At 41.2% G+C, this 24,031-nt stretch overlaps 1 protein-coding gene across 1 annotated transcript in view; it reads left to right on the forward strand.

The window, feature by feature from the left end:
* Window positions 1-24,031, forward strand: part of Slc9a4 (solute carrier family 9 member A4) — a 54,719-nt gene that overhangs the window by 25,097 nt on the left and 5,591 nt on the right. The window contains exons 3-10 of the mRNA XM_076833383.2: window positions 868-1,127; window positions 2,901-3,118; window positions 6,116-6,318; window positions 6,880-6,966; window positions 10,113-10,183; window positions 11,997-12,158; window positions 18,371-18,467; window positions 23,503-23,634. Of these exons, the coding sequence (XP_076689498.2) occupies window positions 868-1,127; window positions 2,901-3,118; window positions 6,116-6,318; window positions 6,880-6,966; window positions 10,113-10,183; window positions 11,997-12,158; window positions 18,371-18,467; window positions 23,503-23,634 (1,230 nt within the window). The remainder of the gene's footprint in view (window positions 1-867; window positions 1,128-2,900; window positions 3,119-6,115; window positions 6,319-6,879; window positions 6,967-10,112; window positions 10,184-11,996; window positions 12,159-18,370; window positions 18,468-23,502; window positions 23,635-24,031) is intronic.

Genomic DNA, 24,031 nt, shown 5'->3' on the forward strand with positions numbered 1-24,031 from the left:
CTGGTGCAGTGGAAGCCTGGGCTCCGGGGGCCTCAGGAGGAGCTAACTGCATGCAGGGGAAGGGGTCATGGCTACACAGGGAGGGCAACTACTTCGGACCCCAAGGGCATAGACGTGCCATACCTGGGCCATGCTGGGGCTTTCTGTTGGCAGATTATCACACGAACCTGAAGCTGCAGGGTTGCAAAGGGATCCCTTTCAGGAATGGTGGCAAAGCCAGGCTCCACCAGAAATCCTCACCCTCACATGACTGTCTCTGGAGGATCCCAAGAAAACTTTATCCTTCAGTATCCCTTCTGCTCCATCTCTTCAGAGAACTCAACCTAGTGCTCACTTTAAAGGAGAAATGTTTAAAGAGCAGACATGAAAATAATTTGATCTATGTATACAATATAGAATGATCAAATCTGGGTAATTAGCATATTTATTTTTTGGATACTAGGGGTTGAACCCAGGGCCACCTAATCACTGTTCCACATTTCTAGAACTTTTTAATTTTTTTAAATTTTGAGACAGGATGTCCCTGAGTTACTTTAGTCCTCACTAAATTGCCGAGGCTGGCTTTGAACTCGCCATCCTCTTGCCTCAGCCTCCCTAGCCACTGGGATTATCGGCGTGCACCACCACAACCAGCTAGTGTATCAATTTCAAGCATGTGCTTGGTTACAAGCGACCAGTATCATGCTTTCTCTTTGTGAATGTGAATGCATTTAAACTACTTGGAGTATATTTAAAAGTTAGGTAGCCATGTTAGTATTTGTTGTGGAATTTATTGTTGTATATTATTTAACTAACCACAAAGTTGAGAAAAGGTGTGTGAAATTTTTCTAATTCCTGTTTATCATCTTTATTTCGTTTTTTTTCTAGGTCTTATACAATATATTAATTGCCTTCACAAAGATGCATAAATTCGAAGACATAGAACCTGTCGACATTTTGGCTGGATGTGCCCGATTCATCATTGTGGGGTGTGGGGGAGTATTTTTTGGCATCATTTTTGGATTTATTTCTGCGTTTATCACACGTTTCACTCAGAATATCTCTGCAATCGAACCGCTCATCGTCTTCATGTTCAGCTATCTGTCTTACTTAGCTGCAGAAACACTCTATCTCTCTGGCATCCTGGCGTGAGTACAATCCAAGTACTGAGTCTCCTAGTCAAACAGAGAAAGTTTAGGACCACAGAGGGTGAACCAAGCATCTGGAAAAGGCCTGACTTCTGATATTACTCCCCAAAGGTCTTGCAAGATGTAGGACATTTTTAAAAAACTTCTGTGAGATGTGATTCAGGTCTTTTGCCAAACAAATATTCTCTCCAACATTTGCATTTGTTCCCTCGATTTGCCTGAGGAGAGCAATTATCATACCAATTTAGGACTCACAGAAAAGCTGGTGCAGAGAAAAGCCGGGGGAAAGTTCAAGGTTAAAATCCATCTTTGTAGTTTTTAAGATTTTCCTTGAAAAATTAATTGTAAAGTAGAAGGGAGCCATGCCACAAAGAGTTTCCATTCCTCGGCTCTGCTTTCTGTGGTGCCCTTCAAATCACATCAGAGTTCCATGACACTTCAGCATGGAATGACATCATGCAGATGGGGTAAGACTGGAAATACAGATTTCTTTGTTCTGATGAAGACATTTTTGAGATGTTTATCCTCGTGTTCCTTGTAAACTTGATATGTTTTTCTGAGACTGAGTCTTCTCAGTTTGGCTCACTATAATTGATCATGTGTTTTTCTCTATGACATCGTCCTCATATCTAACTCTTCAGGCAGAGCTATTTAATTCTATTGTGTAGGGATACCTATAAATATAATAGCGTAGACGCTAAGCATTTATCCTTTCCCCCCTCTAAGAATGACAAAAACCATCAAGACAAGGCAAAGTTCTTTCATTTCCCCATATTTGCTAAATGACTGTAGAACAGAAGCATTTGAAATGAAAACTTGTCATAAAAGAATTGTAAGACATTTGCTTGAGTGTAAGAAATCAGGGCCTCCCCGAGTTATTCTTTCTATCCAACTTAAGTGGGATTTATTTTGGTTTAAGGCAGAGTAAAGCAGACAGTGAAGGTTGGGACCCACAAAGCTCTCAATGAGAGCAGGAAGGTAGAGCAACCTTTGCATCTTGTCCTCAGGCATGAGTTTCCCTCCACTTTGTTATGTGAAAGCCATGCCATACCCTGCCGCAGTCTGGCTGGGCACAATTCAGGAGCCACTTGTCAAAAGAAACTAACTTTATTTTTAGAACCACACAAGATAAACAAAACAGCTCCTCAGGAAAAAACCCTCAGAGCCCAACTGCCACCACGGGCTTCCCACAAGCCACACACCCAACAACCTCCTCCTCCCACAATCCTCCTGCTCTTGAGGCCGATTGGCTGGGTCGCATGGGCGGAGCCAAAAAAGTCCCCCAATGAGCAGCTCCGTGGTCTGAAAGGGCAGGGAAACAGCCCAATGAGCATCACCGCAGAGGAGCCAATCAGCTAGATGTTGCTAGATGTTGCTGGGGCTGCTGTGAGCCAATCATCAGCTGGTAGTCTGAAAGGGCAGGGAAACAGCTCAATGAGCATCTCCACAGAGGAGCCAATCAGCTAGGTGTTGCTGGGGCCGCTGTGAGCCAATCATCAGCCGGCAGTCTGACAGTTTGCTGGGGCCCCTCTGGCTGTGGCTCTCAACAATACCCACTTTCTCTACCACATTCACCTTCCCTTGTATCGCCCCCTTTCCAGAGGGGGGAGAGAGAAAATGTGTGGAAGATCTGTAGGCAGAGAGAGGGAGCAGAGGGGATGTCTTTTCTGAATAAAGACTTGCTTCAAGGATCCGTAGCTTTGCCAGTGGGGAGGATATTTTGTGGAGAAGTCAAACTTGTGGCTTCTCTATGAGACTCTGCTCCCATTGTAGAATCACAGCCTGTGCCGTGACAATGAAAAAGTATGTGGAAGAAAATGTATCTCAAAAGTCCTACACGACCATCAAGTATTTCATGAAGATGCTGAGCAGCGTCAGCGAGACCTTGATCTTCATCTTCATGGGCGTGTCCACCGTTGGGAAGAACCATGAGTGGAACTGGGCCTTCATCTGCTTCACCCTGGTTTTCTGCCAGATCTGGAGAGCCATCAGTAAGGAACAGCAGGGACCCAAAGACTCCTACCCAGCTTGTTGGTTTTTCTTTTTCTTCTTTTTTTTTTTTTTTTTTTCTAGTTCTCTTTATTCCCTTCTGCCATATAAAACCCGTAAGCAGTGAGTTGGTGCTAGCTGGTTCTATTGGTTAGGGGAGGGTTGGCACCTTGTGATGACCAAGAATGTTTTATGTTTGTTCCCTCCATGAGCTCAAAGTTATGAGTGGCTGGCAGATAAGGTTCTGCACTGAAGCTGGGAGGAAGCAAAGAATATTTTCTCTTTTAATTGAAGACTGAACTTTTACATCTACACATTTAAATATAGCTCAGTAAATGTATCCCTTGCACTTCACTTCTTTGCCAATTTTTACCCTCTTGCACCTTAAATCAGATATAGATTATAAACTGTGGGTATTTACACATTTGTTTCAGGATAAGTGAGAACTTCAAAATTGTGTAAGGCAAATACGCTTACATATCCCTCTAAATAGCACAGTTAGTTTGAGGGTTTAGTGCATGGGTATATAGCAAAGAAAGGGCCAGGAAGTGAATTTTCATTTTAAAAAGAACTCAATGTGAATTAGTAAGGACAACTATAAATTAAATGATCTCCCCCCTTGTAAAGGGTGCATAATTTTTGAAATTGAGATTCAATGATTGCTGATTTATCTTGTACATTTATGTTTCAGGAACCAGAAAAAAAATACATTAGGCACTGAGCTACAATATATGTGTTTCTATTTGATTAGAAACATTAGATTTTCTAATGACTTCGACTGATCTTTTAAAATCAATTACTCAGAGAAATTAGTAGAAGTGGTTGAGAACTTACATTGAATGTGTCAATTTCAAATTAATTTAGGATGGCTTTTAGGATCTAGGAAAGAATAATAGGAAGGCAGAAATATTAAAATATTCATAAGGACAGTGAAATATGTATGCCGACTGGGTCCCTGGTGGAAAAACAATTAAAGAAACTTTGGTCTACATTCAAATCTGAAATCAAATCTCGTCATGGTTATTCACAAGTCATTTGAACTTGGCAGACATTTATCTATTCAAAGATCTTCCTCCACCACCAAAAATTTTAGTTGTCTTTCAGTTCCAATATTCTGCAAATCTTCAGGGAAGTGGAACTAATACCAAAGGAAATAACATTAGAGAGCTTCATCCCAACCAACAAGAAGATTAATATTGTGGCTGTATCAACATTGTTTACCCTTAGTGACCATCTAGCCCAACTCCGTGATCTTATAATTGAGAGATCTGATGGGGCCGCCACTGATGGAGGGACCAATTGACCACATTCCAGTGACTGACGGAGCAGGCGTCAGAATCCAGTTCTCCCACTCATTGCTTATTCTCTTTCCATCCTGACTCATTATTGCGAATAGTAATGATGATGAGAGTTTATAAGGCTCTTGAAGCCTTGGAAATTCAAGGCCTCATTTTATGTGATTTATGGATATTAAGTTTATTTAATCTTTTTGCCTGACTTCTGAGGTAAATATACTTGGCTCCCTATATCCTTGCCTTCTGCATCCATAGATTCAACCAATCACAGATCAATCATAGTAGAAAAAGAAAAACCTTCCTGTACCCAACATGTGCAGCCTTTTTTCCCCTAATTCCTAAAAAATATAGCGTAACATCTATTGATAGAGCACTGATATTTTATTAGGTATTTTAAATGATCTAGAGATGATTTAAAGTATCCAGGAGAGTGTGCCTAATTTCCGTGCGAGTGCCATACCATTTTATATGAGGGACTTGAGTGTCCATGGAATTTGGTCTCTGTGGGGGGCCCAGAACCAAGGGATGGCTCTCTTCTCTATTATGCAAATGAAGGTTCTGGAGGCTTGAAATGAATAACCTTGCTCAAGTTCACATGACTGGCATATGGAGAAACCAGTACAAACAAAACAAAAGGAAACCTTTGCATTCTTCTGTCTTTTATATTAACCCTGTTAACAGCAGCTCTAAAGCCTGTGTGGTTGGAGGTCCATGAGTATGTGGAGTGATTCATTCTACTGAAATGAAACCTATTCTTTCATTAGTGACAGCTTTCTGGGAGGAACCTTTTCCACCAGGAACCAGCACACTGGTGGTGGCTAAGCCCTGTGGGACACGTTGGGAGGCAGAATCAGTGTAGTAGAAAACACTTTTATGTCCAGACACGTTGCCCTAACTTCCAACTTCAGCTTAAGAAATTCTGGCAGAAGAGTTCCCAGCCCCAGCCCTTGGGAGCCCCCTCACTTGTTGCATTGAACCCCAAAATGAGCAGAGCCAAACAGAAAACATTGGCTCAGCGTTAGAGGTCACAGTTAATAAAAAGCAGAGAACTCTCCTCACACTGAAATCCCAGACCTCTTTTGGGAAGCCAGTGATGATATGAGATAAACATTTTTTTTTCCCAAATAATATCCTTGCTTTAACTAATTTTGAAAGGCAGAGAAATCATTATGAATATAGCTTTAAAAATATCCCCTTGCACACCCACAAAAATTAAGATTCTATTATTTTATTTTATTTTGGGGGTTACCAAGGATTGAACACAGGGGCGCTGGTTCACTGAGCCATATCCCCAGCCCTGTTTTGTATTGATCTAGAGATAGGGTCTCAAATGTGTTGTGTAGCACCTCGCTTTTGCAAAGGTTGCCTTTGAACTTGCGATCCTCCTTTCTCAGCCTCCTGAGCCACTGGGATTACAAGTGTGCACCACTCTGCCCAGCAAGATTCTGTTATTTGAAACACACATGTGCAAACTACACATGGCAGGAAGCCACCAGCGAAGACTTCCAAGTTGAGCCACTGTGGTCTCCCCAGCCAACAAGCGAAGGGCCCTCAGAGGGTGCTCTTTGGGAAGGGTGCTCCTGGGTGTGCTGGAATCGGGTTGCCTTGTTGGAGGGCAGGCAGGGAGACCTCAGCGTCAGCCCACAGCATTTGATCTGCACCCATTTGCGGCCCCTGCTCTAATATGTATCTCCCCCTTTCCAGGCGTATTTGCCCTCTTCTATGTCAGTAACCAGTTTCGGACTTTCCCCTTCTCCATCAAGGACCAGTGCATAATTTTCTACAGTGGTGTTCGAGGAGCTGGAAGTTTTTCACTAGCGTTTCTGCTTCCTCTGTCTCTTTTTCCTAGGAAGAAATTATTTGTCACTGCTACACTGGTAGTTATATATTTCACTGCATTCATTCAGGTTGGTGGATTTCCTCAACGTTTAATGTAAATAGATCTCTTCAGGACTGTGTATCTAATTTTAAAAATGCAAATACAGGAAACTCATCTGATGAGATTTCTGTTCCATACCCAAACAAAATTCCCAAAAATGTCTAGGTCGTGTTCATGATCGGTCACTAACTTCTAAAATGTGATGCTTTTTGACTAATGCAACACATTGATAAAGTATCGTGGGATCACAAGTGAATGACTATGCTGCTATACATCTCTGCAAACGAGACTCCAATTGTTACTAGATGGCAAAAGGTTTTCTTAGAGTTGGCATTAGCTCTTAACAAACTAAGGAAATGTTATTTTAAGGGATGAAATCAAGTTTTTTATAAAAATACAGATAGTATGATTTTTATTACAGCCCTTAAAAGAATTAAGAACGAAAGTAAACACAGAAGCATATATTCAAGAAAAGCTAGAAACAAACATGTACCAATTAGTCATTGTCATAATTTTCATAATAAGTATGTTCTCTGTAGTGGTGATTTTCCTCTCAGCACCACCCTTTATTTCATTGTTTATGATCTAGGGCATCACAATTGGTCCTCTGGTCAGATACCTGGATGTCAGAAAGACCAATAAAAAAGAATCCATCAATGAAGAGCTTCATACCCGTGTAAGTCATCTTTTTTTTTATCATAATTAATTAGTTCATAAGGTGTTGCCCACTTGTCACCTATGAGAATGTTCTAGAGACTTGGGTACATGTCACTAGACTTGTAGCCTCTTTCCTCCCTACCTCCTCTAAAAGTGATCATACTAATTTTCTAGTTTTGCTGCTGTAGGGAATTAACAAAAGTTCATGGCTTTAAACACCACAAATGTATTATCTTGGAGTTCTGGAGGTAGGCATTGAAATGGGTCACAATCAAGGTGTGGCAGGCTGTGTGATACCTTTCTGGAAGCTCTAGGTAAGAATCTGTTTTCCTGTATCCTCCAGCTTCTAGAGGCTTTCTGTGTTCCTTGGCTGGGTCCCTTCCATCCAGAAAGCCAGGAATGACTGACAGGTCTCTCTCATGTCACACCACTGTGGCTCTTCTGCCTTCCTCTTCCACACTGAAGGACCATTGTGAATGCATTGGGCCCACATGGATAATCCTAGATGTTCTCTCTGTCTTAAAGTCAGTGGACTAGTAACCTTAAGTCCATTGGTTATCTGAGTTCTCCTTTGCATATAAACCAGCATATTCACAGGTCTCAAAGATTAGGATGTAAACTTCTTTGGGAGACCATTATTCTGCCTACCACACTCTGCTCTCTTGTCTCTCCAAGATTTATATTTGTTCCACCTGCAAAATATATTCAATCTATCCTAGTATCATGGAAATCTAAATCCGCTACAGCATCAACTCCAAGTCCATATCTCATCTAAATTTTATCAGTTCAAATGTCCCAGATATCCTCATCTCAATCATCTACATCAGGGACTCTTGGTAGAATCCATTTTAAGGCACAGTTTCACTTCTCATCCTATAAAAGTCAGGAAACTAGTTATCTGTTCCCTAATTATACTGCAAGGACAGTTGCTGGATAACAGGTATTGACACTCCCTTTCAATAAGTGGGGAAATGGAAGTGAAAACGGAGTCATGGATCCCAAGCAAATTGCAAAGTCCTTCTGGGAAGATTCTATTTGGTTTCAAGGCCTGGAAATAATGTCCTTAGATTCTTTCTTTTACCCTCTAGTGCTCACTCTACCCTCTGAGCCATACTTCCTGTATGTAAAAGGTAGCATACCTTCCAAGCTGAGTGGTTTCATTGGCCAGTTTCTTGCTTGTAGAATTGCAGGCTCCAACCGTCTTCTTTCACTCTACCCCCTTCTCTCTCCCTTTTATTTCAAGATGGCGGTGTTTCCTCAAGGTCCAACAGAAAAGCAGACCCAGTAGAAGAAATATAAAGAGATTTGTTCAAGGAATTGGTTTATGCTCTTGTAGGAACAGGTTAGCAAGTCCAAAATCCGTAGGACAGACCAAGAAGGGAAGACTAAAACTTTGCGGCATGTCCTGAAGGTTTCATCCACAGCACACTTTCTCATTTGGGAAGAGTCAACTGTGTGGTGAAGACCTCTCAGCTGACCGAATCCAGCCACTGAAATCATCTTGAATTTTCTCCCTTGCTTAAAGAAAACTGGTTACGAACTTTAATCATATCTGCAGAATCACAACAATATCTAGATTTGTTTTGGGTTGAATAATTGGGGACTTGATTAGTCAATTTGATTCCTTAGAAGAACTATTATAGTGACTAATGCTCAAAATTGTCTTGCTTCTAAAATCATTGTTCCGCAGGAATATGGGGTCCTTTTTCTTTTTCTTTCTTTCTTTCTTTTTTTTTTTTTTAACTTTTAATGGTGAAAGTACAAAGATTACAAAGGTGGCCTAGTGGCAGTTTTTGAGGGAACTCCGTCCAGGCAAAGGTGAATATGAAGTTCAGTTTGATTTCTACCTGTTTGAGTTCAACACAGTACACATAGAATAACATTCTGTATGGCTCCCTGGAATAGAATTGAGAATTAATGTAGGGAAGGTACACACATACAGAGATAGACTTCAGCTCATTTATGAAAGAATATTCTGAAATCATTTTTTTTTTGATTGTTGTGCTCCATGGGGCAATGGATGTGCCCAGCAGTGATTGGGGGCACTTGGTATATTGGCTGTTCAGAAATGCAAGCTTTCAGGGGATAATTGAGCCAAATAACTACTACAATTCTATCTTTGACGGTTCACAATTTTAATGGGGGAGAAATAAATGAAATCTTCCTAAATCAGCCTTGAGTTTCATAGCAAAAGATACTTGAGGAACTAGAGTAATTTAAATTTCAGGAAATGCAGCCAAATTTTTCAAGATCATTTGAAAATATTTAAAGGGATAGAGAGTGTTTTGAAATATGTAGTGCCATAACATAACTGTATACTTTTTTTTTTTGTCTCTATCTTTATCTATGTGGATTCATTACTTTGAGAAACAAGGCAATACAACCTAAATCTGTAGAGCCTGGATATATCATTTCTTTACCAGTTTTTATTCTTTTTCTCAAAAAAAAATCATAATTATCCACAGGCAATTTGTCAATTAAGTATTTAAAGAATAATTTAGAATCTTAATTTTTTTTTCAAAAGGAAAAAGTCAGAAATTAGTATAGACTCCAGTGATTCATAATTTAAATTATTTAAAGATTAATTTGTAATTATTTTAAGCTTGCATTTCTCCTAAATTCTGTAAAGAGTTGTGGATGAAATGGGTAGTGAAATTGTCTCGAATGTTGAAGTGTAAATACGTAGATAAAAAAATGGGAAATACAGGTAAGTTGTCTCATTATATGTTATCACAATAGATTATCTGAAGAAACTGTATTTTGAGAAACCACATAAATTGGATACTGGCATATTCTTGTTTTGGCAATGGAATTAAAAGTAACAGTTAATTATTAGACTTTGCATCCATATATTTTCAGTAACGAAAAACTTCCCAGATCATTCTAGGTAAATATTCAAAGCCAATGCCAGCAAATGCCTGTTTTCATTGCGTACTATGTGACTTATCAAGGAGCTTATCTAGAGAGTCTTTCAATCATGAAACTAATTCGACATAATATGAAAGGCATGGCATATTTTAGTTACATGAATAGAGAGGAAGAAAGGGGGTAGGCTTCTGGAAATTAAAGCCTCCTCCAGTTTCCATTTTGTATCAGCTCTCCCCATGTGTCTTTTAGAGTTTGCATTTCACCAGGAGTGATTTTCTTCTGTCTTGCTTTTGGCAGCTGATGGATCACTTGAAGGCTGGAATTGAAGATGTGTGTGGGCACTGGAGCCACTACCAAGTGAGAGACAAGTAAGGCACGCAGGGTTTCTGTACCTAACAAAGCATGCTTGTGGCATTCCTGGGGACTTTCAAAGAGGACCAGGAAGCTAAAGGTCCCAAGAGCCATACCATGCAAGAAGCCCTTGGAAACCCCAGCCATGCCATGCCTAGAGCCGTCTGGTGGAAGAGGCTGGAAACCTGGTTCAGGTTGCAACAGAGAGAACTAGTACTACTACCTGTGAGTGGAAATTAGAAAAGTCTTGTTTAAGTTTAAAACAAGGACAAGATCCCCCAGGATAAAAGCAGCGGAAGCATGGAATGACGGGCTTCATGAGACTGTGAAGGGAGTTGGGTGAACCATTAGGGATGTGGGGCAGAGATTCCTCTATGGTGGTGGACATCTCAATGGAAGATCTTTCAGGGTCCTTCCTACATAAAGATTCTTAAAAAATGCCAAAGTCCGTCTCCTCTGCCATACCTCACACTCATGATCTCATTCTTTTTCTGGAGATTCAGTCAGAAGAAGCAATAGCGCGGCTATAGATTAGGGCTGTTAGCTGTGAGTCGTTGGTACCTAAAGCCGTGAGCGTGGGTGAGATAATTTCAAGCATGTAAAGAGGGGATGCCGATGGAAGACAGACTGAGGACTCCTGATTATCTGGGGTGGGTAAGGAAAAGAAAGGAGGTGGCCAAGGAGGCTGGAAGGGAAGCAGGAGCGAGCTAGGATGTGGGGAGCACCAAGGAACCGCTTAGCATATCAAGAGACACAGAGGCCGGTGGGGTGGGGCCACAGTAGCCCCTGGAGTTGAATGGTACAAGGTCAAGGTGGGCTTAGCCAGAAGAATGTCAGACAAGTCGTGAAAGTGGGGGTGAAGGTCGCTGGGGGGAGCTGATCACAGTGGACTGAAGAATTAACAGGAACTATGGCCTTTTAGGAAAAAGGGCAGAAAACTGTATGGTCAGGGTGGTGACCCAGTTGGAGCCAGAGTAGCCGTGGACTGAGGCAAACAGATCCCCAAGTTTAGGAAGTCAGATCGCCACACCTGGAGGGGACTGATGCCTCCCAGATCAGGGGACCAATCCCCAGACAATAAGCCAGCAGCTGGGGCAGATATGGTCCCCTCTAAAAAGACATAAAGCAGCACACAAACTACTCTCTGAATGGGAATTGATGGGAAATGTTGAAAATTTCAACTCCAAACAAATGGGCCACTCCAAAGGCGCCACCTGCACTCAGAGTGGGCTGGACAGAGGTCATTAACAATAGTCAGCGGCCATCAGTCTCTAGCCATTTCAGAGTCTCCATCATTCAGACTGTTTGGACATATGTGGGATTTTTTTTTCTCCCCCTTAATTGTCAAGATTCAAAATTATCTGCAACATAATGGGGCAAAACTGCTATAACTACAGGGACATTTACCCTTACTGGGTTCTGGCTGAATAGGGCAGTATTACTGTAAGCACAGCAGCTGCTCTTAGGAGCTATTAGAATGGAACACTTGTTCAAAAGCCTCAGCCCCCTCATTTCTTCTCTTACAATTGACGCTGAGCTGGGCTGGGCCTCTCCCTCTCCTCTTATGCACACTTTTTGCCCTGATTATGGCTTGTCCTTTTCTTTTTGTTTAGTTGATTTTTCAATGTATTCAGGGCAGTCAGCCATTCTTTCTTTATTTAAAAAATGCAGAAGTACGATGAATGTAAAAAAAAAAAAAGAGTGTTCAAATGCTATGAATTCCAGGCACTGATGTTTTCCAGAATGAAGTTAAATAGTAGTTTAAGAAAAATGTGTACTCAGACAACACATAGAGATTAAAGATTCCAAAATATTGTTTTTCATTTTTAGGTTCAAAAAGTTTGATCATAGATATTTACGGAAAATCCTAATCCGAAAGAACCAGCCAAAATCAAGCATCGTTTCTTTGTACAAGAAGCTGGAAATGAAACAAGCTATTGAGATGGTAGAGACTGGGATTCTGAGTTCTACAGCTTTTTCCATATCCAATCAGTAAGACATATCTGTTTTTTGATCCAGACTTTCATTGTCCAAATTCCAGGGAGCTCTAACTCATGGTTCTCTTTAGAGGTAATATTGGAGGGAAGAGGCAAACAGATGAGTGTGTTAGTCAGCTTTCTGTTATTGTAACAAATGCCTGAAATAATTTGCTTATAAAGAGAAAAGGTTTTGGAGGTTTCAGTCCATGAATGATTGACTAAATTCCTTTTGGGCCTGTGGTGAAATGGACCATTATGGCAGCAGTATATGGCCAAATTGTTCATCTCATGGCAGAGACTTAAAAGAGAGGAAGAGGTAGTAGTTGGGGTTCTAGGATCTCCTTCAAAGCCAGGACCCCAAAGGCCTGAACACCTCACTTCTTAAAGATTGCAAACCTCTTAATAGCACCATAGTCTATAGATGAAGCCTTTAACACATGGTCTTTTGGGACACTGACCCAAACCACAGCAGTGAGGACGAATCATACAAAACTAATATTGAAATCTTGGCATGTTGTGGCTTAGTCCAGGGTCAATATATATCACTTTGTTTTTGAGAAAAAATTACTTTCTAGCAAACATTGTCTCCTTAGGGGCTGGGGTTGTGTAGAGCACTTGCCTAGCACGTGCTAGGCCCTGGGTTCGATCCTCATCACCACATAAAAATAAATAAATAAAATAAAGGTATTGTGTCCAACTACAATTGAAAAATAAATATTCAAAAAATTGCCCCCTTATACAATATCTTCCTTTGGGAGGGAGCATGTACATTTATAGAATGGCAGCGTGTAGTATAAGATTTTCTCTTTTCCCTCTTGACCAGCAGTCTCTGTTTCTTAAATCCCATTCATGATTCTGCCCTTCTTACTACTATAGTTTTTCTCCTTCCCATAAATCATTTATCTACCTCTCTTCTGTGAGGAGAGACATGTTGCCTCTCTGAGATGCTAACCTGGGCTTGGGGATGTATGTATTAGCTTTGTGTCACTACAGTGAAATACCGGACCCAGGCTACTTATGGAGTAAAGAGAGGTTAGTCTTGGCTCACAGCTTGGGAAGTTCAAGTCCTAGGTCTGTTGGCTGCATTAGTTTGGGCCTCTGGTGACAGTAGCACACCTCAGCAAGGGTACATGTGAAAGCGAGTGCTCACATCGCAAACCAATGAACAGAGAAAAGAAGAAACTGGGATCTCACAAACCCCTTTCACCCTCAATAACCTAAAAACTTCTAACTAGACTCTGCCTTTCGAAAGTCCTCAGGGCTCTCCCTTTATCAACGCCCTGGCCTTCGGGTGACATTCATCCAAGCCACAAGGGGATGAGTGGTGGTAGCAAAGAGATGTGCTGGTCAGTTGTGTCTAAGGCAAAGGTCAGTGTGAGGTTGTGAGACCAGCTTGGAACAGGGGCAGGTCACTGGCTGGCTTCCTGGTGAAAAAGGACTATGGGTGGCTGAGGTGGAGCGGCATGGGCAGAGGTGGTACCTGCGTATAAATCCATCATTACAGGATGATTTTTTTTGAAACAAGGTGTTTCTCTTGGACCATGTGCTAACCAATTGTCCCAATAGCCGGCTAGACATTTTTAAAATCTGCTTTACCTCTCTGACATTTAACGAGAGTTCCTTCAATGTCACAAGAATTAATTCACCTCCTGAAGATGTTCAGTTTTCTTCCAGGGAATGACTGATGAGTTGGGGAAATTGATCACTTTATATATTTAGGGAAAGGGACACTAACCCCTCTATCCTGTCTTCAGCAGATAAAACACTTGGTCATGAGCTCACTGACATTCTCACATTAGAAAAGCAAGTTGAGAGGAAAGCTAAAAATAGTTAGCCACAAAACTGTCACTGATGCTTGAGTGTGATTTCTCAGACAACACCTTCCTCCCTTACCTGCTAATGAATCAGAAACACCATTTCCTTCATAATGTGGCCTGAGAAAAATCTAAACTAGATTCCCTGAGGATAGCAGTATAAACAGAAAGCTTTCTGCCTTAGTGAGATTGTTTTTGTGGCTTGTTTGTTTCTGTGGGTGCTTCTCATTGCACCGCTTTAAGGAAGCTTCTGATACTAAAAGGGGAAAGTGCTGACAAATATTTACTGGCAAAGCTGGACTGGGCCCGAGTGGAGCCGGAGGCAACAGGAAAAAATCAGGAATGCTGATCCTGTTTTTATTAAAAATGTTGATACTTGATTCATTAAAGATCTTTTCCTGCATTTTCTACATTATTGCATTCAAACCTTACTTAATGATTAGTTCCCCCATACACTTGGTTCCTTAACTCCAGTGCTGCTTATTAGGCACCTATTGTGTACCTTGCAGACTTATTAGACACCTATTGTGTATTAAGCAGACTTAGACCCTGCTGTTGTGGACACCATACTCTAGCAGGGTCATGACATTCATTTTTTCCAAAAACTGTGCAATGAGCAATCATAAATGATAGGGAGCTGTGCTGGTATGTGAGAGGAGAGGTGAGCGTGCTGGCCTCCTGGCATGTGACCTGCTCACTGAAGGATGAACTGGAGTTAATGCAGGGGTAGGGGAGGGCTGGACAGCTCCAGACAGTTAGACCATTAGCAACTTCCTCTATTGCTTTGCTCTCCATTTATATGAGCACTTGGTCTAGGAATGTAGGGGCACTTATCTCAAATGAGAATCAGTCTGTCATGTGCTAAAATGTATTCTGAATCTCTGTATTAAGTTGGCCATAAGCAACTGCCCCACATTCAAGGGGATTTTAAACCAACTTTATTTAGAGTCGCCTCCCAATCCCATTCCCCCTATTCAATTAATTCTTCAGATATTGATTCCAGATTAGTAAGGGAGTCTTACAGGTAAGAAATGTTTTTCTACTACTATATCCCCAAGTAGCTAATTCACTGAGGTGAGAGAGGGGATTTTTTTAAAGCTGATATCTAATACTGGTTTAGATTTAAATTGCATTTATTTGATCTCATCAGAAATCCGTAGGACATCAAGCAAAAAGGAACTTCTCTCCTGAGATCAAAGCGGCTAATTTCTTCATAAACAAACCTTCAAACAATAATAGGAAAAAGAAGTGTGTACTCAGCTCGCTTTTTAGTAATCTGTATGAGATGATAACAACAAAATGCTCGTATATTTTTTTCTTTAGAAGTTTAAGCAATTGTTCTACAAAAGGTTTAGGTTTTGAAATTCTTTGACCTTCTGGAGAATGTTACCACCAGGGTTGTCCACAGGACAGTTCACATGACACTGATTCTATGAAACCTCATTGCTGCTACGTTGTTCAAATATCAAACCTACTCTATGGAATAGGCAGAATGCATACTTTCATTATTATTTCATTATTATTTTACTCATGAGTGATAAGCTATTTGAAATTCTTAGAGGATAGAAGCTCAAAATGATTAAAAATGTTGAAGCTTTAGAAATATCTTGATTAATATCATAGGGACATTAAAATATTTATAAATTTATTGCCATAACAAGACTGCAACTGTACGGCCTCAACGTATTATATTTTAAAACTCCCAAGTAATTTTAACGTGTCATCTGTTTTTAAAGCATAAAATAGTTCCACTGTAGTTGAAGAACTTTTTAACTGATCCCACTTTGAAAGAGTGCACCATTTCTGAATTCTTGTGGCAATTCTGGGATATAGATTCTGATGTGATATTTCACTCCCAGAATTGAAAGTGATATTACAGGGAGCGAAGTCATCTTCTCATCCATGCTTTGTTTATTCTAAATGCTAATCATCTGGGTGGTCTCAATAAAAAGACTAAAAAAAAAAAAAAAAAGAAAAAGAAAGAAAGAAGGAAACTGAAGGTAGCCTGGTGCACAGAGTAGCTGATGGTGTGTGTGTTGGCTTCCAGCCACACTCTTCCCATGGAATTCAGGGCTACACTGTTAAAACTTCATGTATTTTTCTAAACAAATCAGGATATAATATTTGATCTTTGGGAATTCATATTGGGGAATGGATATAAAATCTTCTAGAATCCAGTTGAATTAAAGCTACCTTTTATATTACAATGGCATTTGAGAAAAAGAAAGAGTTAGTTGGGCTGGGGAGGTAACTTAGTGGTAGAGCACTTGGTAGGGCATGCATGAGGTCCTTGGTTCAATCCCCGGTGATAGACACACACACATACACACACACACACACACACACACACACACACACACGAAAGTGAAACGTGCATTCAAATACATCTGGATGGAGGTTTTCCTAGTTTGATTTTAGGAACCATGAAATTACCGCAGAACTTTTATTTAAGGTGATGGGGATTTCCTTTACGGACAATGAGTGAATTTTTTCCAGGGTCAAGAGTCTTAGAGTTTGTCATTTGAATATTTTGACCCAGACATCTTTGTCCACTCAGTTTTTCTAAGGGTTGTGTCTTTCCTGTGCTTGTGATGTGAACATCTCAGGAATAATTTTATTAACAAAGTGTCATAGAAAAAAATAAAAACCTCCAGGCATCACCCGACTCCAGTTAGCCACACCTCCGTTTGCCACTGCGGCTTCTCATTGTGGAGTTCCGGAGAGGCCCTACCTTTGAGACACCCTAACTACTCATTCCTGCCCACGGCCTGAATGAGCTTAATTAAGTCTGCCAATCACACAGCGGGGAAAATGCCAGCATGACTCTATTGCTGTATCAAGCTTCACTTCACCATTTCCTTTATCATTGTTTTTTTTTCTTTTTTTCTTTTCCTATCTGTCTGTTTTATTATAACGTAGAAAACGGAACTGTTTGGCTAACTGGTGTTTCTGTTTAGCCATATGTTGCACCCGCCATAATGAAGGAATGTGTTCAGATTATGAGGGTGTGTGAGTGTACCTAATTCAAAATAAATTTTATCTGAAGGACATTTACACAGTAGGGTTCAAATGCCCTGATAATAATGTTTAGATCACCAAGGCTGGTAATGGAATATCGATAGAGGTGACATTTGCAGCTTTAGATTTCTCCCTATCTTAGGATAGGGAACCTCTGATTTCAATAATTCTGTAGAAAGGGCATTAGTCAATGTACAGATAGGATGGCTAAATAAAATCGTGGCATGAGGTGATGTCTGGTATCCAAGTCCTTTAAAATCTCCTTCCAATTGCATGTTACATTTTAAATATCCTTAAAATTTATGACCACATGGATACTAATGTTTGGGGGGAAAAATGCCTAACTATGGCCTATATTGGAACTAATAATTACTCATCTCTGTGATCAATTAACCTAGAAACATATGAAAGTAGATATTAAAGCCATCGGTGCCCTTATGTATTTACTATAGTGGCAGCTAGAAATAGCAAACATGGAGTCAAGTAACTATTAGGGTTTATAGAAAGATAGGAAGGAAGGTGAAGATATTAAAAGGAAGTCCTAACTCATTCTTTTTTTTTTTTTGCTTGCTTGCTTCTTTCCTTCAGTAAATACATACTACTCATGTAATAAAAAGTTTTGAAAAAATTACTGCCAGTAGATTGTAATCAAATACCCTTGTCACATGAGGATTCTTCCCATAGCAATGTTGTGACTTGAAATCCCCAGAGGACAATTGCTCATTGACTGCTAACCTGGGCATAACCTGGATTTTAAACTCTTTCTGGGGTTCATAGTACCCAGTGTCTCAAAGCAGACTGACCTTCATGGTGTGAAGAGTTTGATTCTCTTTGTTAAATGCGATTCTAGTTTCTTGAAGTATTCATTAATCAAAATAAAAATCCCTGAAGGTCCTATTCTAAGATAAATGTACCACCGTTACAGCTTTAATATTTCTTAGGTCAGTGCTACTCAGAATGTATCCTGTGGATGGTGTTGTACTGTGAAATTTTGTCACCCTGTCCATGATGAGATTAAATACAGAACTAACAAAGATTCAAACTTTGAGTCATTTTATAAAACATTTGGGTTGCATTTTATGGTATCATTTTCTATTAATTGATTTTTATTGTATGTTACAAACATGTTAATTCGTAACAGAGTGGCAGGGGAAAAATTACTTGGTTGTCACCGTAAACTCACATAAGAGCTCTGAGGAATTCTTTTTTGAAGCTTCAAGACACATATTCTGACATTTCAAATCAATTTATTAATACCAATAGAAAAACTTATATAAAAAGGGGTTCTGAGACTTAGGGTCATCGATCCTATGGGGCACCCTGGTGTTTAGGTGGTATCTCTTGCCAAGGTGGGAGAATAATAATGTTCCTCTTTCTCTAATGATGTTTCCAGGGCCCAGAGGATACAAGGAATCAAAAGACTTTCTCCTGAAGACGTGGAGTCCATGAGGGACATCCTGACTCGCAACATGTACCAAGTTCGACAAAGGGTGTGTATGAGTCCTCTGCCTCATTGCTGTTGCCTGTCCTGGGAACCATGCCTTCAGGAACCTGCTCTTGTTCGCATGTCCTCTCTAAAGCAGCCACTTAGAACAAGTTCTCTCTGCTCAGTCTGGAGAACAGAAAGTTAATTGTCATGTTTCTGCTACAAAGTTGGCACCTGTAGCATAAAAAGAAATGCAAACCCAGTTGCTGTCTCTAGGGGTCAGGCTGCCCCAGCCTTGCAGCCTGGCATTTTCCAGAACCATCAGGTCTCCCTGTCCTCCCAAGGCCGATAAGCAGTCAAGCTCATCCACCACACCAAAGACAGATGGCACCAGGGCACTGAAGCCAGCAGAGCTGCCTCAGTGGTTTCAGCTACAATAAAAGAAAGTTGAAGTCGTTTAGAATATTGAAACAATAATGCTGAAGACCAGGAAAACAAAACAAAAACAAGAGATGTATCAAGCATCTTATTTTTTCAGTTTTGGAGATAGGTATAGAATCCGTAGTAGATGTCAGTCACTAGACCAATGTCCATGCAAGAATATTTCTGAGGGCAATGAGTGAGGCAGTCCTAAGAACTTTTGGCTGAATTAAATGACAGATATGCTGACATCATCCATTGAAGAGTTATTTTGCTTTATTTTCAAAATTTGAAGACTTAACCGTCCATCCTGATTCTTGGGTATGATCGTAATAACCACATAGGTCCATTGTGAGGGCCTTCGTCTTTCTTTATAGATGATGATCTTAATTGAATAAAAAAAAATCATAAAATCAAAGCTCTTCATTTTCAAGTAGAAGGCACAGAAATTAGTGAAGTCGATGGTCTGACTTACGAAAGGTCCCCAAACCAATCCAAGTTTGGAGCTTAGGTCTTCTGACTTCCTGCCCAGTACTCTTTCCATGACATCAGACTTCCAATCCAGTGAAAGTGAAGGTCTTCTGGCCTCCTGTTTCCATGAAGAGGGGGCTGTGTCAGTGAAAGGCGGCACCCCAGCTGAGGGAATGTGGGTCACCATCAAGAGAGCTGCCTGAATTCCACTGCCTTCAGATCCTTCCAAGTGAAACTGTTTCAGTAAGAGAATCGCATCCTGCCTTAGATCAATAGATAAGAACTTCCTCCTAGTGAGAGCCAAAGGGTGTATAGAAGCACCACCAGGTACCTGGTGCCCAACTTCCCCCCCCATGTTGATGAATCGATAGAGAAATGGATGTGGAGATCCTGAATTCCAACCCGTGCCCATCCTCTTCACCTGGGGCAGGATCCCAGGTAGCCCCCTTCCTTCTTTTTATAAAATTTCCTCCTCCATCTGGCCTCCAGAGTTCTCCCTTTTAATTGAAGTGGCATCTTTCTTCCTTATTTCCCCCAATTTGAGTACACTGGCCGCTTTTCACTTACAGGATTTAGACATGAGCACCATGGGCATCCAATGAGGAAAACATAATTGATCAACAGGGAGGTGACAGCTAGGAGATTCCTTGTGGCCTTCTCTTTCAGTACTTTGGTGAGGGAGGCTCACCAGTCCCACCCCTTCTTGTCTTTACTTTTAAACTCCAGCTTTACCAGGGTCATGAGAGTCTTCTCTTCTACATGGTTTTTATTATTATTATTATTATTATTTTGTTCTCTTGAAGGGAAAATCATCGTAGAAATGTAACCCAGGACAACTATACTTTGTCTAGTGAGAAATCTACATTTTTGCTGAGGGATATAAAGAATATGTAGAAGCCCTCTGAGGTCCTCCAGGCTGGGTAATAGGTCCAGGCCTGGTGACGGGAGTGTTCCTCACTGTCCAAGTCTTGGAAGAGTCTGTCCTGGGAGTTAGGAGTCATTTGGGGGCAGCATCAGAATGAGAGCAGGATTTCACTCTAGGGGATCGTCATACACGGGAGATATGGGCTGTATCTCCAGCCAACACCTGTTTGAAGTCTGTCTCTCTGGCACATTCAGGATGGAATCTACATGAGCAGGGAAGTGGAGGGACCCCTGGAAATTCCCAGTAGGACCACCACACAGGAAGCTCTTAGGAATGCAAGGGAAAGGAATTTGAAAAACACTTCTTCCAAATATCTGAGAGAAGAACCTCCTTAGACTTAAGGACAGATCAAAAGTTGATCTGCAGTTCCTGGGGTGGCCTATGGAGTCAGGTTACTTTCAGAGTTTCTGCATATTTTTTTAAAGGATCCCAGCAATTTGTCCAATTTCTGTTCTGCACGGCAGATAGTTTAGACACATCTGTATTGGGCCAGGCATTAGGAACACTGAACTGAATAAGACAAGAGTTCTTTCTCTCATTTAGGACTCAAGGTTTAATGGGAAATTTAGGACTTTACCCACTTACCATCAGCTTCACAAGAGGGCAGAAATGGAGGGAGAAGAGGAAAAAACTGGCATGTGTATTATATGCATAGAAATTCTGTGATCCCTGCAAAAGACCAAATAGACAAGGCTCATGGTTGGTGAGGCAGAATAGAAGAGCTAATGTTCAAATGTTGAAGTGCAGCCTCCTCCTAGGTCTGGGCATAGGAATTCCTAGTAGGAACACATGTAGACATACAAGATACCCAAGTACATGTGTGCTGAATTCAGGTTTGTATGACTTTAACTCTGATGGAAAATTATAAAACTTTGTCTCAATATTCTGGAGTCTTAATGTTTAAATACTTTTTCTGTTAGTGTTCATATCATTATGTTTTATATTTCAGTGCATAAAATGCTCTTAGGTTAAGGTCTGTCCTTAAAGGTGATGGCTAAGAATCCATATTTTCAGTTGTCATCACAATTCAGTATTTTGGCCAAATTCTTGTTAGATTAGTTGGCTTATCCAAAGTGGCTGATAAAGAGCGTCTATGTGGAGAGGAGCAAAGTCAATTTTCCCCTTGTTCCTTTGGCCTTCGATTTGTACCTTGCCTTGTGGAAATCCTTACAGATAATCATCTATTTTGTGAGGTTTCGTCCAATTAATAGATAATTAAAACCACAAGTCTACTCGACTGGCTGCATATCCACTAACACACAAATAAGAAACGGAAAACCAATAGAATGCACGAACAGGGACACTGTCGCCAAACTCTCCTCACTAGGGACACTATTTTCTGTTTTGGCAGGAAACTTGACTATCCCCGTTTGGATGAATTGAGGGCCCCCTATAAACCCATGCATTAAGTTTGAGTGGGGCTTAATCCCTTTTGTACATTTTGGATGAAAACCAACAGAAATGGAGGCATCCGTACTTTCTTTCTGCACCCCGTGTTTCACCTGGTGGTACCCTTGAGAGGGTACTCCTCACCTAAGGGACACAAGTTCTGCAGGATCAAGTCTCCGCTCCTTGAGAGGTTCTTGGTGGTCTGTCCCACCCCTGTGACCTCTGCAGTCTCGTCTCTCTCTATCCTTGGAGTGATGCACTTGATTCTCATGGTTACAAACCATTTCCTTCTCTTTTCCAGTAGCCCCCCTATTTCTCCCTCCAAGTCTGTTCATGGCCCTTGTCATACATAGGCCCTGTATTCGTTCTTTCTGGAACTTCCTCCTAGGATAGCACTCTCTCATCTTTCAATGCATGCCCTAGAGCAATGAACCTGTCACATCCCAGCCTCATCAAGCACCTATTGCCTGTACTCTACAAATCCCAGGTGATCACAACCATGTGTCACTTACACAGGCACATAGCATTATATCCTTGTTAACTTGATTCCTCCAGAGACTGGAAGCCTTCTAAAGCCCAGGATCCAAATCCTTATTTACATTTTGATACAAGAGATTGAACCCTGGGGTGCTTACCACTGAACCACATCCCCAGCCACATTTTTTTTTTTTTTTTTTAATTATGAGATAGCATTTTGCCAAGTTGCTTAGGGCCTTGCTAAGTTGCTGAGACTGGCTTTGAACTTGCAGGCCTACTGCCTTATCCTCCCTAGCTGCTGGGATTATAGGTGTGCACTACCATATCCGGCTTCCAATTCATTGGTAAAAGGCTATGCCTTCTGTGACCCCTGGAAGATAGAATGTCTGCTCTATTGCAGTTGAATTGATTATTCCTTTAGAGATAACACTTGCAGTCCCAATTCCATCATGCAGCAGGACTTTGTGGTTTATCAGTGCACACAGTATGTCACCGACTAGCCCCCCCCCCCAAAGTGGCATGCACTGATGAACCTCAAGGTAGCAGCAAGGGAGAAAAGGAGTCTCAGCTGTGAGTATTGCAAACATCTGTTTAAGCACCAATGTTGGCCTCTGATCCATGACAAATATTTCCTGGTCCTGGGTAAGAACAAGGAAGAAATTTATCACGAAGATGAATTAAATTAATTTGACTGTGCTTTATCTTTTTGTTGTTGTTGTTGTTGTTTAAAATATATATTTTTTTAGTTATAGGTGAACACAATATCTTATTTTTATTTTTATGTGGTGCACAGGATCAAACCCAGTGCCTCACGCATGCGAGGCGAGCGCTCTCCCTCTGAGCCACAACTCCAGTCCTGTTCTTTAGCTTAGAGTTATGTCTTTCCTACTAATTTTGGTTAAAAGATCTCTTCCTGAATTTATGATAATAGTGATTGGTAGAAATTATTTGATTTTGGGGGGTATTTTTCCATAATTAGCAAAATTTTTTAAAAACCTTCTAGAAATTTCTAAAGTAGTATTTATATCTTTCTTATCTATGAAATTCAAATGCCTATGAACCACTGGCCCAGCACAATAAGATAAAATAAAATTAAAATATGCATACACATGCCCACACAACCTGAGAAAGAGGAAAGCGTGCATGGGGCAGCCAGGTCTGAGGGTACCTCCGGTTAGAACAGCTGAGAAAGGCTTGCATGCAGTCTAAGCTCTGCCCCCAAGGACAGTAACCACAAGTTACAGATTTTTCTCAGGGCCCAGGCTTGCTTACCTGCAAGGGAAGCAATTCTCAGCCAAGCTTCTCTGTGCCTACCTGCTCTACCTGTCTCAGGTGTGTGATGTGTCCGTGGCCTCCTGGGGGCTGGAAATTGCACTGGAGAAGTTCTTACCTATTGGATTTTCCATTCTCTCTGCAGACCCCATCCTACAACAAATACAACCTCAAACCCCAAACAAGCGAGAAGCAGGCTAAAGAGATTCTCATCCGACGTCAGAACACCTTGAGAGAAAGCATGAGGAAAGGTCACAGCCTGCCCTGGGCAAAGCCGGTGCGTGGGGACATTGCTTCAGTCTGCAGATGAGCCACCATTGATACTGAAACTAACCTTGCTGCCAGGGAGGGACACCAAGCAACCTCTGCTTTCGGTCCAGGTGACCGGAGGCACCTGCCCATGAGGTTTATGGGAGTGAACTGCCCTCCACAGGAGGTCAGTGACTGCCACATGGACCCTGTGCTGAGGGTCTAGACTCAGGCCCCACAGAGGCCAGATACTGAGCATGGCAGGGGGCCTCTTTGGACCAGAGCCTCTGGCCCTCCCAGGAAGAGTTAGTTCTTGCTGAAACCCTGGGGCCCAATCTTCACATCCCCACTGCACCTAAGACCACATCAGACAATCTTTCTAGGATTTCTGGGTAGAATTGAGACTAAAATAGAGCCTAATCTCA

The sequence above is a fragment of the Callospermophilus lateralis genome, chromosome 14 (assembly GCF_048772815.1).
Source record: "Callospermophilus lateralis isolate mCalLat2 chromosome 14, mCalLat2.hap1, whole genome shotgun sequence".
NCBI lineage: Eukaryota > Metazoa > Chordata > Mammalia > Rodentia > Sciuridae > Callospermophilus > Callospermophilus lateralis.